General features: G+C 39.2%; 1 protein-coding gene across 3 annotated transcripts in view; it reads left to right on the top strand.

Annotated features, from left to right (window-relative positions):
• The window catches only part of ADAMTS19 (ADAM metallopeptidase with thrombospondin type 1 motif 19), a 277,546-nt gene that overhangs the window by 72,525 nt on the left and 186,790 nt on the right, over window positions 1–18,231 (top strand). For all 3 annotated transcript variants that reach the window (XR_002087243.2, XM_019478175.2, XM_019478176.2), the window contains one exon: window positions 8,179–8,222. Coding sequence is in view for 2 of the 3 variants with exons in the window: in XM_019478175.2 (XP_019333720.1) it covers window positions 8,179–8,222 (44 nt within the window). In the remaining variant the exon portion in view is untranslated. The remainder of the gene's footprint in view (window positions 1–8,178; window positions 8,223–18,231) is intronic.

The following is an 18,231-nucleotide window of genomic DNA, read 5'->3' as shown; positions in this document are numbered from 1 at the left end:
TGCTTTTTGGTGACAAATCTGCCTAAAGGCAAAGACGTAGACTTAAAAATGACAGCTAAGTGCAAAACTATGCATAGATGCGAAACTCAAGGATTTTCTGGTCTTCTGTTTCCTATCTTACATATCAGGCTGTCTGTTTTATTTTGAAAAAAAATCTGTATAAGGGAAGCCTTTATATTTGGTAGCTGGATATTGAGTCTTTGCATTGCCCAAAAGACCATTTATACTGCTTTATTTAATAGATTAAAAAATTTACAAGCTAAGTGTAATTTATTAAAACAACAAACTTGTAGTTGCTCATTCCTGCATAAGGGTCTTTTCTACCATTTGTCACCTTGTTCAAGCTTGGAGATCTGCTATAACCTCATAAAAGTTCCACTGTATTCCCAAATGAATAAGGGTGTACTTTCCCCTCCATATGTCTGCTAAGCCACTCGTAACCTCAATGGAAATTGCATTCTTGATGCAGGTGGAAGAGCCTGAGTGGGACTCGTTGGGTCTTCCTGCTTTTCAGTGTTAGCTTGCTCTTTTAATAAACCAGGAAAAATTGTCATTGTAACAGATATTAAATCAGTGGCAGCTTAAACTAAAGAATGCAATGCTTATGTTTTAAAACTTGATTTTAAAATATAATGCGTGTGCATTTAAGTTTCCCTTCACTTAAACCTGATCTAAGATTTTATATATTTAGATGTACATTCCATATGAAGTGACTCATATATTTACTTAACTATAAACCAAAGTTAAAAAATGTTCATGCTAAATTTGCATATTTTCACTAATGTACCTACTCTTCATTTCATAATTTTGTTTTTATGTGAATTTTAAAAGTACCCTTGCTTTGTAATTATGATGAATTAGAACTGATTTTATTACAACATCATTGCAGAGTAGTTGCTGTAGCTATTCATCAAACTCTTCATCAATTTTAGATTTTTATTTATTGTTTATATTATTCCAAAATAACTGGTACATAGATGTAGTCATAGAGGTAATTACATGTAGCAAATAAAAGATAAAGAGAAGCAACAGATAATAACAGTACCATTCATGGCTTTCATGACCACAGCCTGCTCTTTGGCGAGAGAGGCAGCAAGCTGCTGGGAAGAGATGACCTCCACCTCTCTCCTCTGGGGAAGAGGCTCTTCTCAGCCAGAATGGCTGAACTGCTCCACCGGGTTTTAAACTAAGCCCACTTGGGGCAGAGGGGCTGCTGCCACTGCTGGCCTGCTTAGCAACCCTTGCAAAGCCAGCAGGCCAAGGCATTAAGGGAGCCCACCCCTACCCCAGCCCTGGTCAAATCTGTGGGCAAGGCAAGAGCCACCAAGGGGACACTTGCCTGCCTGTACACAAGTGCCAGGAGCTTGGGGAATAAGCAGGAGGAGCTCATCCTCCTGATTAATACAAATAATTACAATGTCATAGGGATAATGGAGACCTGGTGGGACTCCACCCATGACTGGACCACAGGTATAGATGGCTATACCTTGTATAGGAGAGATTGAGTAGATAAAAGGGGTGGGAGTGTAGCTCTCTATGTTAAGAAAAGCTACGCGTCCCTGCAAGCTGATGTTGGCGACCAGGATGGACGACTGGAGACCCTCTGAGTTAAAATCTGTAGGGAACACGGCACAGGGGACATAACGGTGGGAGTCTACTACAGACTTCCCACCCAAAGTCAAGAGCTTGACCAGGAGTTTGCCCAGGAACTGTCTGAGGCCGCATGCTCCAGGACCATGGTTGTCATGGGTGACTTTAACTACCCAGACATCTCATGGGAGGATCACTCAGCAAAATCCGAGTGGTCGCAAAGCTTCCTATCGTGTGTGGATGACTTCTACTTGACTCAAGAAGTCTATGGCCCAATGAGAGGTAAAGCGCTGCTTGACCTGGTACTGGCTACTGGGGATGACCTAATCGGTGACCTAGTGATTGATGGACCTAGTGATTGATGGGAAGCTGGGTGACAGCGACCATGAGCTGATCACCTTCACCATCCGCCATAAAGCTGGCAAGTCAGTCAGCAACACTGAAGTCCTTGACTTCAGGAAAGCTGACTGACAAGCTCAGGAGGCTTGTCAGTAAGGCCCTAAGGGACTACGACCCCAGGTGGAGGGGAGTTCAGGAAGAGTGATTGCTCCTCAAGGGAGCAATCCTCAATGCACAAGCTAATTCTATTCCATCTCGGAGGAAAGGCAGCAAGAGGGCACAGCAGCCCCACTGGCTCTCCAGGGATCTAGCAGACCTCCTGAGGCTAAAAAGAAAGGGCTACAAAGGATGAAGGATGGGATTCACCTGCAAGGAGGAATATTCTGCACTGGTCCAGTCCCGCAGGGAGCAAACCAGGAAAGCCAAGGCTGCAACTGAACTCCAACTAGCTTCAAGTATCAAGGACAATAAAAAGCCCTTTTTCAGATATGTGGGGAGCTGGAGGAAAAGCAAGGGCAACATTGGACCCCTGCTGAACCAGATGGGGCAACTGACAACTGATGCTCAGGAAAAAGCCAACCTATTAAATGGGTGCGTCGGTCTTTCATCAGTCACATGGGATGCCCATGCCCACTACAGGACAGGGAGATCCAGGTGAGGGAGATCCCCTGCCCCCCATCAAAGCTGACCTTGTGAAGGAACACCTTGAGAGTCTGGATACCTTCAAGTCAGCTGGCCCTGACAATCTACACCCCAGGATACTCAAGGAGCTGGCGAGCATCATAGCTCAGCCTCTGGCACGGATCTTTGAGAATTCCTGGCACTCCGGTGTAGTGCCCAAAGACTGGAAGAAGGCCAATGTGGTGCCCATCTTCAAGAAAGGGAGGAAAGTGGATCCGGCAAACTACAGGCCCATCAGCCTGACCTCTATCCCGGGGAAGGTCTTAGAAAAAATTATCAAAGAGGTCATCCTCAACGAACTGGCCGATGGCAACATCCTGAGGGATAGCCAGCATGGGTTTGTTGCAGGTAGATCTTGCTTGACCAATGTCATTTCTCTTTATGACCAGGTGACCTATCACCTGGACAAGGGAGAGGAGATTGATGTTGTATATCTTGACTTCAAAAAAGCCTTTGATCTGGTATCCCATTATCACCTCTTGGGAAAACTGGCCAACTGCGGCCTCGGGTCCACCACGATCTGCTGGTTGGGAAATTGGCTCTGTGGTCAGACCCAGAGGGTGGTGGTTGATGGAAGTCAATTGTCGTGGTGCCCTGTGACCACTGGGGTTCCTCAAGGTTCTGTCCTTGGACCTATATTGTTCAACATCTTCATCAATGATGTGGACATTGGAGTCAGAAGCGGACTGGCCAATTTCGCCGATGAAACCAAACTTTGGGGTAAAGCGTCCACACTGGAGGACAGGAGAGGGATCCAGGATGACCTGGACAGGCTCGGGAAATGGGTGGATGAGAACCTGCTGGTGTTTAACACTGAAAAATGCAAGGTTCTCCACCTTGGGAGGAAAAAACCTGTAGCATCCTTATAGGCTCAGCAGTGCTACACTGGCTAGCACTACAGAAGAAACAGACTTGGGGGTCATCATTGACCACAAGATGAACATAAGCCGTCAATGCAATGCTGCAGCTAGTAAAGCAACCAAAACATTGGCTTGCATCCGTAGATACTTCTCAAGCAAATCCCGGGATGTCATTCTCCCCTTGTACTTGGCCTTGGTGAGGCCGCAGCTGGAGTACTGCATCCAATTTTGGGCCCCACAATTCAAAAAGGATGTGGAAAAGCTTGAGAGAGTGTAGAGAAGAGCCACGTGCATGATCAGAGGTCAGGAAAACAGACCTTACGACGACAGGCTGAGAGCTATGGGACTCTTTAGCCTGGAAAAGCGCAGGCTCAGGGGTGATTTGATGGCCACCTATAAGTTTATCAGGGGTGACCACCAGTATCTGGGGGAACGTTTGTTCACCTGAGCACCCCAAGGGATGACGAGGTCGAACAGTTATAAACTACTGCAAGACCGTTTCAACCTGGACATAAGGAAGAATTTCTTTACTGTCCGAGCCCCCAGGGTCTGGAATAGCCTGCCATCGAAGGTGGTTCAAGCACCTACATTGAACACCTTCAAGAGAAAATTGGATGCTTATCTTGCCGGGATCCTATGACCCCAGCTTATTTCCTGCCCTTTGGGCAGGGGGCTGGACTTGATGATCTTCTGAGGGCCCTTCCAGCCCTAATGTCTATGAAATCTATTCCCAGGGCCTCCCAGTGCATTTGGTGTTACCACTCTTATCTTACCATAAGATATTTGGGACAGGTCTCATATCATCTCTGTGTCTGCATGTAACAGATAGAAATTAAAGTTTTATTTTGTGTTCACATAGGTCTGTTTCAGTGCTGACAACACATATGGAGAATATAGATATATCACAATGATGTTTCTGAAATTATCCTGGAGGAAGCAGAAAAGAATGGCCAAATGAGTCATTCATAGGTATAGCTAGGGCAACATAAATCTTTACGAAGGGGCCTAGTATGTAATGTATCCTCATTCTTGGAAATTAAGAGATGTAATACATTCTTTTTTCAATGTAAATCAGGAACTAAAAGCAATTTATTGCACTTCTCTATTGCCAAGGTATAGCAGTACCATTTCCCCAAACACCCATAATAAAACTCTACAATGTATAATTTATCCATAGCCTGAATCAGCCAAGAAATGGGGAAAGCCAACTGTATTTATCTGAGAACAAAACTATTCAGTAAATGAAAAAGTCTTTTAGACATTAGTAAATTAAAAGGCCAGTGTTCTTTTGTCTCTGTTAAATGAAAGTGTACGCTTTCCCTTTTTTCCTGTGTATAACACTAGTTATTCATGGTAGTGGTATATGACTGAGAACTTACTTTCTATACATTTATTTACTTCAGCGTAGGTGCCATATTTCTAATCATTTTGTCATGTTGCTTAACAACCCAGTAACTCTCTTGTGTGACATAGCATAAGACATGGCTTCTTTTAAAACTCAGTGCAAGTTTGGGAAGAAAAGAAAAGAAAAGAAAACAAAACAAACTTTTTATCTTCTGTATCTGATTACAGTCTTTCCTTTGCCATTTTTAGCTTTAACTCTGAAACTTACTTAAATGGAATGCAAGAGTTTATCACTTTATTTTGTATCTCTTTGTGTATTTTCTGCTATTATTACACTGTTCTAATGATAAATTATCTGGCAGATGACTAGAAAACCATAATCCATCACTCTTTATTTACCACTCCGTCTTTCTAGTGGCACTGGCTGTCTTAAGTGTCTGAAGCCTGTGCAACAAGGCTCTTGGGGCATGTTCTGGTTATGTTGGTTCTTGTTAGGAAGAGAAAATACCATGAAAACACCTTTCATGCCCATAGTGTGCCCCAAGTCATGAACAAATGTAACATAGCCACTCTAATGAGGTGGGCAGTCCCAAGGCTAGAGTTGGAGTAGCATTGGGTGCATCATGGGCATGTGCCAGGAAGTGGTTACATTGTCTTTTTTTGACATGTAGTGAGTCATTGTATTTTCACAGTGGTGCTGCATAGTGTGGTCCATGAAATTTGCTGTTGGATCTAAATCACATATGAGGGAATGTTCTACATTAGTGTAAAATAAGAATATAATTTTTAGTTTTGCTGTATTTGTAAAAGCAATGAGGAACAGTTATTTTCCTTTCCCACACTAACACTGAATACCATTGTACATACAAGTGGACATTTTTGATTAAATGTAAGCAAAACAAAAGAAAATTATCTTTGCCTACTGGAATATATAGCACAATATCATAACATATTAACCTTTTGAGGTGGAGTTTCAGTGGAGGACAAGAACCATACATACTCAATGAATAGTCACACTCAGTACTAACTTGGGAGTTAGTATTACAGTTTTGAATAGCAATGAGATTTATTAAAATGTAAGGATATGAAGACTATGTCTACAAGGTCATATAGATGTTCCCATGTCAGGGTATATAAGTATCATTAGCACAATGAAAAAGTTAATACAACAGTGTTAGCTCAGAGTCCTCTTATATGAATAAACTTTCTAGGGCTACTATTTCAAGAGCCTTATTCACAGAAACAATATGTAATAGTAAACTGATACAGAAAACAGGAATTTCACATATAGACTATGCAGGGATGTCTTTTGGAGAAATCAAATATTAGTCAGCTCATATGGCAATACAGACCTATGTAAAATGATATTAAAACAAGGCATTTCTGACTCAAGCAGTAGTCAAAATGACACAGGAATATAACTGCCTGTTATAAGATGTGAGGAAATGTATATGTATTAATGTATGTCCAAACTAAAAGCAGATCCGTAGGATTTCCTTCAAGTACAATATATATTGCTAAGTTCAGCACCCACATTTCATCTTACAAGACTCTTCCATCTAATTCTTCTTTAAAAATAACATATTAACTTTAAAATCTCTGATCTTTCTAAAAGAAAGGAAATGCTTCTTTTATCTTTGATGGCAAAAGGCCAAGCTGTGCCCTTGGATATTGGATATCTTTGCCCATTTGATTTGCCATTTGTTTCAGAGAACAAACTAAACTATCCAGCTTTAAAACTAGCAGATGCTTATAAACATTAGGGTAAAAAAGTTGACATACATTCTTGCAAGTAAATATACATACATCTAAGCTACAAACAAACTTTGCATTGGTCCCTGGAGAAGCCATTTTATTCTGGGGCAAAGTGTAATCGTTCAGTCATCCGAGTCCATAGTCCTGGGGCAACCCCTAGAAAGATTCCCAGGGAAAAAAAGTGTTACCAGTTTGTCCTGAAATATCACAACGTGGGTGCATCTATACATGAAATTATTTTGATGCAGTAAACTCTGGCACAGTTAGTGCTGAAATTGATTGCTCCTAGGTGCAGCATTTGCACGTGCACGCAGGACCACAGTACATTGAGCTGGGGCAGAGCAGCCCTGGCTGGCATCATGCCCTGGGGGTCAGCCTGCCAGTCTGGTGCTGCTCTGACTTAGCTCAACATGCTATGGGGAGGGGCTGGCTGAGGTACGAGGGTGGTCCACTGTCCAGTTAGCTGACAGACATACCTTCACTGAAGCACCCTCGTGCCCCAGCTGCCCTGGTCAGCATCTATATATGTGTTGCAGCAGAGTAAATAACTCCGGTTTAGGATAGTACTTGTGTTGGGCAGTACTGTCCTACAGTGTAGTTAGTAATTAGTGTACTCTGGCCTAATAGCTTCACATGTGTAGATGCTTATGCTTTACTACGAAGCTAATTAGTAATCTCTGAGATCATTTTCGGGTCATTTTTACTCTACTGCGCAGTAGCACCGACCTACTGCACAATAGCAACAGCATCATGGTTAGTACCTGCCAGTGCTACATTGCCGTAGTGACAAGCCGCATCACCTTGTTGCTATGGTGACATAGTGTCTTGTGTAGACACACCCAGTATGCATGAATGGTTGTCTCAGGATTCCGTCACTTAATGGTAGAAAAGCAGCTGTGCATTCAGATTCTCACTAAAACCTGATTGGAAGGGCGATGCATACACAGCTATCTCAGGAATGCTTTTGTTTCAGGACAGACACAGGCACAACTGGTCCCAGGACAAATGCAAGCTCTGTACCTGGCCTTATGGATACATCTACAACAGAATAGGTATTTAGCTGCCTAAGGCAGCTTTTTCATGGGAAAACTGCGATAGCATTAGAAATTAGCATTAGCACAGGTGGCTTTCCAGCATATGTCCATATTATGTATCATTCTAATCAGTTTTTCTTTTCTCTTGAGCAAAAATTTTATTTCCAGCAGTATTAAAGCAAATTGTGCTCTGCCTTCTGTTGCTAAGTATTAATGATGCTTTCTCTTAGAATAAAAAGTGAAATAAAAAAGAAGTTGAATTTCATAATGCTGACTTTATTTACAGTAAATTTCAAGTAATTTCAGAATAGAGAAATCACCAAGACTTATGACCCATGTAATTTAAATGTAAGGTACATTTTTGTCACCTGATTAACCCCACATCCACTTAGTGAATGAACCAATGCTAAAGCATTCTAATTAATCCTGGCCTTTGCTTCACCATGTTGTTTGTTGAAATGATGGAGTTTTGTAGTTAGTTTTTAACCATACATTATTTTCAAATGGGTTGCACAATCATTCTTGATTTGCTAGCTTGGCTTGCTTAAAAACTGTCTTTTTTCCCCCAATTCTAGGAAGGATTTCTGTGTACATAAAGATGAACCATGTGATACAGTTGGTAAGTAAATGCGTATAAAAAAACCATAGTAAGATGTATACAATCTGCATAAGTCAGCATTATATGAATACATATGTAAAGCTTAGTGAATACCTCAGTGTCTATGGATGCATATTTATAACTAGTTCGAATGCAAAAGCTATTTAAAATGGCAGTGATAAACTGCCTGAATTTATGCCCATTATTAACAAAATAATATAAACGTATGAAAATGTTTTGAAAATATTCATTTTAATAAATCTTTCATCGCAGTTATTTTAATGCCACCCTTGTAACGCATTAACACTGAATTTTTAAATGCTTTGAAGTATTTGAATTAAGAATAAGATAAACAAAATGTGTATATAATTTATTTAAGATATTTCAGATTTCTTTTTCGTCAGAATATGCCTTTTTAAAAAAAGATATTATGTTATAAAATGCAGTACATAATAGTATAGTTTTCAGGAATATGTAAGTAACCTGGGTGTAAGACATTTTCAGTAGGTGGCTATACACTTAGTGTACTGCAGGCTTACTTTCAGGGTGACATTGTCCATATTCCCTATATTTAGAATGTAAATGTAAATACTGCAGGTGTTAATTGCCCCATTTTTAATGGCATTTATTCTCGACTGTGTATATATTTAAAAGTGCACCATGCTAGAGACTGCGAATGGAAATCTGTTAACTTCTGTGTGCTAAAAATGGTAGTTTTCTAGAAGTTGTGTTTTTGGCATTTACACATAGGTTGCAATTCTGTTAACCCTGCAGTTGTGTATGCATAAACATGTACACTTCAACTGAGCATGAGCAGTCAGCTTTGCACTGGCTGTGAACGTATGCAACTATAAATGTGCATACTTGAGGTACATTTTTGGAAAAAGGTGGTGGGAGGACCCCTACAGTGCTTTAACCACCATGCCGCAAATCAGACATACAGTCTTTCCAGTGCTTTTCTTAAAGCTGAGCCACTGCATGTTGCTTTTAATATATAGATGTAGAGCAGTGGGGAAGTTTCTGCCAAGGTTCTAGCTAGAATCCAGTGAGGTGGCTGCTGACTTTTAGGGAAGGAACCGTCTCACTGAGGAATATACTCTCCAGTTTGTTTTCTTCTTTTTGGCCCCACATATCTCCCTAACTTGTAGTGCAGTGGTTAAAGTACTGTGGTGGTGAGTTAGGCACAAGTTCAATCACCCTCTGGGTGAAGAGGGACTAGAACCTGAATCTCCTGCTTTCTGGACAGGTGCCCTCAACATCCTGGACAAGTGCCCACCTACTAGTAACAAGCTACTGCTCAATCAGCATCACCAGGAAGCTGTGCTGGGATGCTACTGCAGAATAATGCCAGTTACTGCACAGTTATTTAGTACTTGGGTATGCAAATATTAAATGACTGCGTAGTAACAACTGCACGGTCAGTGTCTCATGTAGACGTGGCCACAGTGCAGGGATAATAGAATTTCAACATGTCTGTAAGTGCCAAAAATGCTATTTTTGTCGATCACCCTGGTCTTGAAGGTGACTGGAACAGGAGGGAGTAGGGGTAGTAGCAGGCCTAATGCCTGCATTTCTAGCAGTGCAAATTTTGATAAATTAATGCCTATTCATAGCCGTAGTCTACAGTGTGTATCATTTAAAAGTGGATGTTTTTCATCTACAGCAGTTAAGATCTGATACTGTTTAGTAGGAAAACTCTTTAATACCACAACTGCCTCCCCTTTAGCTTGGTGGGGGGCATCTTAAATGAGCAAAACTTAAGTAAGGTCAGTGGAGTGGTACCTTTTTATCCCAGGTTTGAATTTTGCTCCTGGCATCTAAGGTAGAATTCTTCAAGTGGAGAAACAAGGCTTCAGTGTCCTGGTCTCTTCAAGAAGATTAGGAGAATACAGGTGGGCTTTTTAACAGTTGTAAATATACAGTGATACATGACTGCTTTCCATGTGGTAGCATAGAATTATGGGTTGTTTTTTGCTAGGTTCCTAGCAGTTTTAAAATGAAGTAAAGTTTTGATGAATAGTCATTGTTCTTTAGTCTGCATCAGGTCCCTTTCCCTCACTGATTTCAGTCTTTTCTTCTTTACTTTTTTCATGACAAATCTGTGGTGGTATGTTTGCATGGTACATATGGGCAAAAGGCATTTAAGTACCAGGATCTGTTTACCACAACAGATAAGATTTGGTAATGCTTCCTGTTTCTTCCACTCTGCTGGCTTCTTCTTGGCCTATTTTTTTTGTATAAGTTAGCTGTCCACCACAGGAAGGATCACTGCAAGAACCCACCTGAACCATGTCCTTTCGCTTGCTGAAGAACTCCTCCTATAATCTCACTGTGGGTTTAGAGAGTATAAGGGGGAACAACTGACATGATCTTAACAGCTCTCCAGCTGGAGGAAAAACGCTGCGAACAACATAAACGTCTCTACATGGCCTTCTTTCACCTCATGAAAGCCTTCAATCATTAAGCTCCAGTATGGTGATGATGCTGTAGTCTGTGCTCACTTGGAAGCAGACCTTCAGGCAATCGTTGCCATTTATACCAAGGCATACAAGAAAATGGGACTGACGCTTAACATTCAGAAGACTAAGGTCCTCCATCAACAAGGTTTAATAAGCAGTTCTCAGCTCTGGTAATCCAGATCTATGGTGAGACACTGGAGAGCACTATTTGCCGTAACTTGGAAGCCATCTCTTGCAGAAGGCTGAGATCAACAAAGAAATCCAACATTGCCTCAAACGTGTAAGTGCGGCATGAGGAAACAGATGTTAAAAAATCATGACATGAGATCGGAAACCAAACTCATGGTTTATCAAGCAGGTTTAAACCCCACCAGAGCTGAGATGTGGACAATGTACAGGAGACACCTTAGGTCATTGGAGAGAGTACTATCAATACTGCCTGCAGAAGATTTTTCAAATCTAGTGGGAAGATGGATGTACCAACATTAGCATCCTCTTGCAAGGCTGATCACATGATACAGATATCCGACTCCAGATGCCCAAAGCAAGTTTTATTCTCCCATCTCAGTCGAGGTGTACATTCAAGAGAAGGGCAGAAAAAACACTTTAAAGGATGTCTTCAAGGCGAACTTGAAAAAGTGCAACATCACCATGAACTCATGGGAGACTATTGCCCAGGACCACCTCAATGGAGGAAGAGTCTGCTGCAAGGATCTCAGTACCTTGAAACCTTACAATGACAACAGGAGACAGAAAAGCTGCAGTGGCAGAAACAGCAATTCTAAGACCAAACCAAGCACATGCCTAAGTTGCAGTAAAGTCTACCAGTCTTGGATCAGCCTCATCAGACATCTTTGGACCCACAGATAAGACAATCATGGAAGACAGTCATCCTTGCCTGTGAGGGATTGCCAAAGAAGAGTTTTTTGTAAGTTAGCAAGAGCTAGTTCATACTTGTTGTTCCTTCTTGCCTTGAGATAGTGAGAATTCTTATTTATACCCAGAGAAGGAAATGATCTGACAAGTAAAATCTTATATTTTTAGTGTTTATTTTCAGACTGATGATCTTTTCTATAGTAGAGACAGTGGATTTATATTTAAGAACTATTCATAAGAAACTGCAGATGGAAGTTTCAGATGAGAAGTTGTATGTGGTTGCGTCTGAAGTACAGTTTGTCTGGATGTTGAGCCTTTGGCAATTTAAAATTTGTAGACTAACAGGATGCTTAGAAAAGTCTTGTCTTTAAATTTTACCTTTTAAGTCAATGTACTCAAAAGAGTTTACTTAATGAGTGTTATGTTCTGCAGATCTTTATAGATACTCTGCCAAATTAATTGTTTCTGGGCCTGTGTCTGTGGTACAGAAGGTCAACTGACAAAATGATCCAGACCTAAAGTGTCAATCAGCAAAGTTATGTAATACAGATCAAATCAGATGTTGCATCAGTGATAAGTATGTGGAATTTTGTTGAACTAATGTAGTGTTGATTAGAATGAAGCCGAGGTCTTTGTTTGTCTGATTTGACTGGATGAATATTTGTTCACTGGATTACAGTTCAGTTACTTATATCCACCATAGTGGGTACTCTTGATGGCTAGTTATTTCTTTAGGAATTGGGTGATATTTCCTATGTTTAGTTTTTCCTTTACGACTTGTACTGTGAGCATACATAAGGCAGGATGGGCCATTTCCTGTGGTCATATATTACATAAATTCTTAATTGTCCAGGGATGTGACTCAGGATATTAGGTGCCCTGATCCTCTGGAATATAATTTTTCCATAAAATAAATCCATTATTCTTGCCATGCACTTTGGACAATATTATGGGACCTGCCTTGCTGCTAAAATGCCACATCACTTTCAATCAGATGTCAGTGTGATTTGGTAATTAGTCCAAAGAATGGGGCTGAGGACTAATGATAATGTTGTGCCTTTCTGTTTAGGGGCAAGAATATTACTTCATGCTGTTCAAAATTTTTGCTTGGCCAAGAACAAGATTATTACATCAAAATTTTGACAACTGCAGAGCTGGAGAGGCATCTCTGGGGATGCTTTTTACTGCAGGGGTATGCTTAGTTCAGCATCTTTTGATTTTGGTTTTGCTAGATTCTGTATACCAGGAATATGATTTGGGGTTTAGATTAGATCATGAGCAACTGTTTGATAAAAGGTAAGCAAAAGAAGTTTGATCTTTCAATAAATCATCATACAGTATGTTTATAGGCAAAGAGAGACGATGCATTCCAGGAGTGGTTAACAAGCTATAAATTATAGTATTTGCCAAACGAAGTAGATGAAATATGCTAATGTAATATCAACTGAAAAATTCACAGCTGCACCAGGTTGAAGGGGGAAAAAAAAACATGAACACACTAATACTGATACTCGTCTACGGTTGCCAGGAGAGCAATAAGTCAGTTTGTGCAAAGACTGATGCATTCGTACATGTTACTCCTCCTACATGATGCTTACAAGGTGTTCTTTCCAGCATATTACACAATCCAGAAACAGAGGACATATGAAAGGAACACTGAAGGATGGATTGTGTTATTGGGAGGTTTTGTCATGTTAAATTATAATTCTCCTCAGTGATGGTACTAAACTATCACCAGGTTTGGTGTTTATTCATTAAATGCCAAGAATACACAAGATGTTTTAAGATTGGACATGACTTCCCATCTTAAATAAATCAATATGTGCTAAGATTGTGTTTTTTAAATTTGCATGTATTTGTGTGGCAACAAAAACAAATTTCTAGGTAACTCATATTTTGCTCTACTCAAAAGTGATTTCTCAGTAAATATATTATTTTATTTTAGAAAAGCCGAGTGTTTTACAATTATTTGTGTGATAATTTTATGGTTTAAGGTGAACATTAACCAAGAGCTCTGTTTACAGAAGAAAAAAAGGTTTACTCCAAATCAAAAACCGGTGTTGTCAGACCCCTGAAAGATTTAATTTCACTCCACATTCAGGAACAAAATACATGGTACAAATGACTCAACTATTGCTTTCATGAGGGCCTTGAATGTTATCTACATCACTAGGTGAAAGCATATGTAAGTATGGGAAAAACTGCAATTTTATTCATATTTCAACAAATCATTTTAGCAGGTTTATGTGGTTTAAAATTTGAGTTTTTAGGTCTTACTCAGAAAAAAAAGAGAAAGAAAAAGAACTTTACAAATCTGAATCAACCAAAAATATGTTAATACTTTTATTTTACAGCAAGACGAGTATTTTGGAAAGATACTTAATTTCCAAAAATGTTTTGGATTTTAGAATGCAGATTTTTTCTTCTGTTTTTCAAGCTTCTGTTATGTACTGTGTTATAGGTATAAAAGTTTGGAAAACTCTGCTATAGTAGGGTTTTGGCTTAGGTTCTGATTTCATGTTGTATAAATCCAAAGGAACATCAGTCCCTTTCTTTCTTAACTGATTTCACTTTCCAATAAAAAATATAGCCTTGTGTGTTGTAAATCAGTATAGGTCCTTTGGATTTGGTGGAACTCTCTCAATTTTCATTGCTGCCAACTTTCACAGGCTTGATAGAACACATCCTTGCTTGACACTTACCGTGCTGTGTGTCTGGATCCAAATTCATTAGGCACGTGTGCTCTTAAATGTCCCCTAGTTTTGACTGGCTGTAATACTCTCCCTTCTACTGGCTTCCATGGCCCTCTTCCTAGGCACAGGCTCTTTGTCCATTGTCCACAGAAGGACCAGTGTTGATCCCCATGACTTATTTTAGAAGTTTAAGCACAACCTTTTGGGAACATAGTTCACTCTTCAGGAACACACATGACGCTCGAAAGCAAACATTCACTGAGCTTTGTAAAGGGTCTTACATACGAGGTCTTGTGATCTTTGATGTCTTTGCTAATGCACCACCTACTAGAAACAAATGATTGCATGAGAATGTTAACTTCATCTATTAAAAAAATGAAGGTTTACTCCTAACAGTGGTAGAGAGAAACTTGAAAACCTGTACATGCGTGTACTGCAAGGACTTGGAAACCATGAAAATAAACGAACCCACTACTTTTAGGCTAGTCTCCTGTGTTTTGGATACAACATTACAAACTGAAAACACACTTGGAGGTTATGTGACCAGGTAGTGTTAAAAAAAACTGAGAGAGAAAAAAATCAGTTTTCCCCCTCAAATGTTTGTTTTGACCATTTCAAGGATTATTGATTACAATAAAAAACTATACATTTTGAGATGTAAATTAAGTTGTTTGTGTTCCTAATAGAGCAACATTGTCATTCTGTCACTTTCACCTGAAAATTGAATTTGTCCCCTTCCAATAAGAGTGGGTAGAACAAATTGTTTTTTCATGGACTTCTTGATCCTAAATTTGGATTCTACAGATGGTCTTTTGTATTCTTTGCGTGTATTATCCTAGTCTTTGCCTCTCGGTCTTGCAGATGGGATGAGTAGTGTATGTATGTGAGCAAAAGCTTGCCTTTTCTGTGGCCTGGTTATTCCTTCTACTATTGTCTTCATTCTCCAGGGTTCCTTGGAAGAACAAGAAGGGCACAAGAGGATTTTAGATTAGAAGGGCATCCTTTCTCTTCATGGATCAACAATTTATTTTCTCCTCTTTGGCCCAAAGTGGAAAAATAAAAGCAAGCAAGCTGCCTGAGATTTTAATACTTTCTTTCTGTATCAGGTTTTTAAATGTACAAAAATAAATCCACCTAACAGAGGGAAGTGCTAGGTTTTTGCTAGTACTGCTAGTATTGTTTTAACTAATATTAACCATTATTTTTGGCTATTAATTATCCAACATAAAAGGCATAAATGGCACAATTGCTTGAGATTGAATCAATGACATACAGAAGCAAAGAAAGAACCAAGATCAAAGACTAAATCAATGACAGGCTTAGCAAAGGAACCCAGAACTCTCTCAGTTCCTAGGCCCCTGTGTTTAATCTGTTAGACCAGGTGTGTCTCCAGCATGTAAGATATGTCACTTAGCTAAGCAAGAACAAAATGTTGTTGCACTGAGTATTCCTTTCATATAAACCTCATACCACATAAGTGGTAAGTACTCAAAGACCAGTGAAAACATAAATATACTGACTAGGAATTTGGCTTGTTCCAAATGTGACAGGAAACAAATGTATTGTTCAGTGAAATTAAGATTTTGTAGTAAATCTGACTTTATACCATAAATACCTCCCATTTGCAGGTTGCTGTTTTAGTAGTTAGTAATGCCATATTTTCATTTTATAGTAAATTATTTGTTGCATTCCTTGGAGGCAGTCCTTTTTTTCTCTCTCAAAAGTGTATTGAAGATTGAACATTTCAAACATCAGTTGTTTGGCACCTGAATCTTATTACTGTACTACATACTACAGTGATTCTTTAACTCATATATCCTCTCATCCCTTGTCAAAAACCCACAGGTGTACAACACATGTGCTACATAAAATCTTGTGATTGCAGTTAATGTTTTTGAAAGATTTATGGCAGCTAGTAAAATGGCCTAGTAACACTGATTGTTTTAAAGTACAAAAAACCCCTAAACAACAACACATAACCTATTATTTTTAGCTCACTTAAGGCCTTTCTTCCAAATCATTGACATAATTCTTGAACTTTTGTAGTATAATTATCTCTGGATCTATAGAACAAATTAAAAATGATCTATTATGTTGAAATTCAGAGTCATTTTATAGGAAACTTTTGCTTGAGATAGACTGACCTCAGAAGTTTATCATTTCAGCAGTAACTTCTTACTGCAGCAGAGGGAGATATTTTTTATATAAACTTTAAGTCAAAGCACCTGTGCGATGGTACACAAACACATTTACTCTGAAACTGGTATCATTTTTTTGCAATCTCTCAGCTTCAGTTGAGTTCACTAAGTAATAAGATGTTTGAGGGCCAGCAAATGAAACTTTCCCGATGCTTTACAAAAGACAGAGCGTCCAATGTTTTACTGATCTCAGAGGAGCATACATGCAGTATTCTGGTACTTGTGGGTCTCTTTGAGAGGAGGTAATTAAATAGATGTTCCTGCCAAAAAACATTTCATTGCTGTGCATTTTTATTCTTTTTCAGCATTATTGTCTTACATGACATTGTATATTTTTAAAACAGAACAATACTTACTATTAGGTTTAGTAGCTTAATGTATACCTGTTTCATTTATTGAAACACAAACTATAAAAACATTGTTTCCTGAATGAATGTCTTTAACTTGTTTGCTTGTATAGTGTTTCTGTGAAAATACCAAAATCACTATGCACAGGCAGCACAAGAATTGATGACTTTAAAGAAGTACCTACAATCTCTTGATGCCTTATAGGAATATGTTTCAAATTATTATCTTTTAAAGCATTTTAACTTAATATCACTGAGTGCTGCAAATTAATAACAGAATATTCTAAGAGCCCTTGATTCAGTCTTGCCTACTAATGGATATAAACTAACATATTAGATATGAATAGCACCTATTAACGATTCAGAAAAAGCCTACAAAATAAACATTTCCAAGCAAACTAAAACATACAAAAATGCTTTATTTTAATCTATTAAATGCTCATCAATGGGTTTTCTGTAACTATTTGGTAAGAATTGGATCAAAGTTATAAATCCTAAATAGCAAATATGTTTCCTTTTGTTCCATTGGGCAAGCAGAAGGCCCAGCCAATCAAAAGCTACAATATCGATAAGCTCATCAGCCGGAACTTCTTCATATAGCATAAATTAATGCTTGATATACTAGGAAATTCATGAGGTCTACATCAATTTATCAGCCAAAGAAATTTTGTACAGTCATCAGAATAAATTTAAATAATTTGTATTCATATGTTGCTTCTTGTCTTATAGTTATGTAATACATAGACTTCAGTTACCAGAGTGACAATATAGCAGAGTAGAAGTGCACAAGGTAGCTACGAACTTGCTAGTTTAGATAATGGTAGCAGCCTGGCAACAGCAGCGTTGTGCTCAACATGCTTTACTCTGCCAAGAAGCAGGTTCTTGTGTCCCTTTGCATTTCTCCTAGTCATTATAAGGCTGTCATTTAGTATTATAATAACTAATAACAATATTGCAGCAAGAAAATTTATGGCTTTTTAATATTGATTTGTTTTTCTTGTGACTTTGCTAAGGTGTCTTATTGAGGCCCCATTTACATATTACATCTTAGGCGTGACTGGTTAACCAGTTAATCACACCTTAAGTGGTCACCCACCCACATGTTCAATCAATTAATAGCAATTAATAATGATAAAAAGAGGAATAAGCTACAAAGTTATTACACAAACTATGTGTAATAACTTAGTAGATGCTTCCTATCACACCATTAATTGAACTTGTGGCCAGGGACCCCTGTGGCTGCGACCCCCATCAGCTGATTGGAGGTCCCAGCTGGGATGGTGGGCCATATGCATGCCTAAGCCTGGGAGCTCCCAGCTGACAGGGCTGCCAACCATAAGGGCACCCCATGCACCCTGACAGAGGGGAGACTGTAGCTCAGGTGATCTCCCAGCTGATGGAGTGTCAGCTGAGAGGCTTCCCAGAGATAAAGTGTGATGGTATCTGATTTATGATCA

This window comes from Alligator mississippiensis, chromosome 3 (assembly GCF_030867095.1).
Source record: "Alligator mississippiensis isolate rAllMis1 chromosome 3, rAllMis1, whole genome shotgun sequence".
Lineage (NCBI taxonomy): Eukaryota > Metazoa > Chordata > Crocodylia > Alligatoridae > Alligator > Alligator mississippiensis.
The sequence above is the reverse complement of the archived record's forward strand: the minus strand, read 5'-3'. Positions and strand labels throughout refer to the sequence as shown.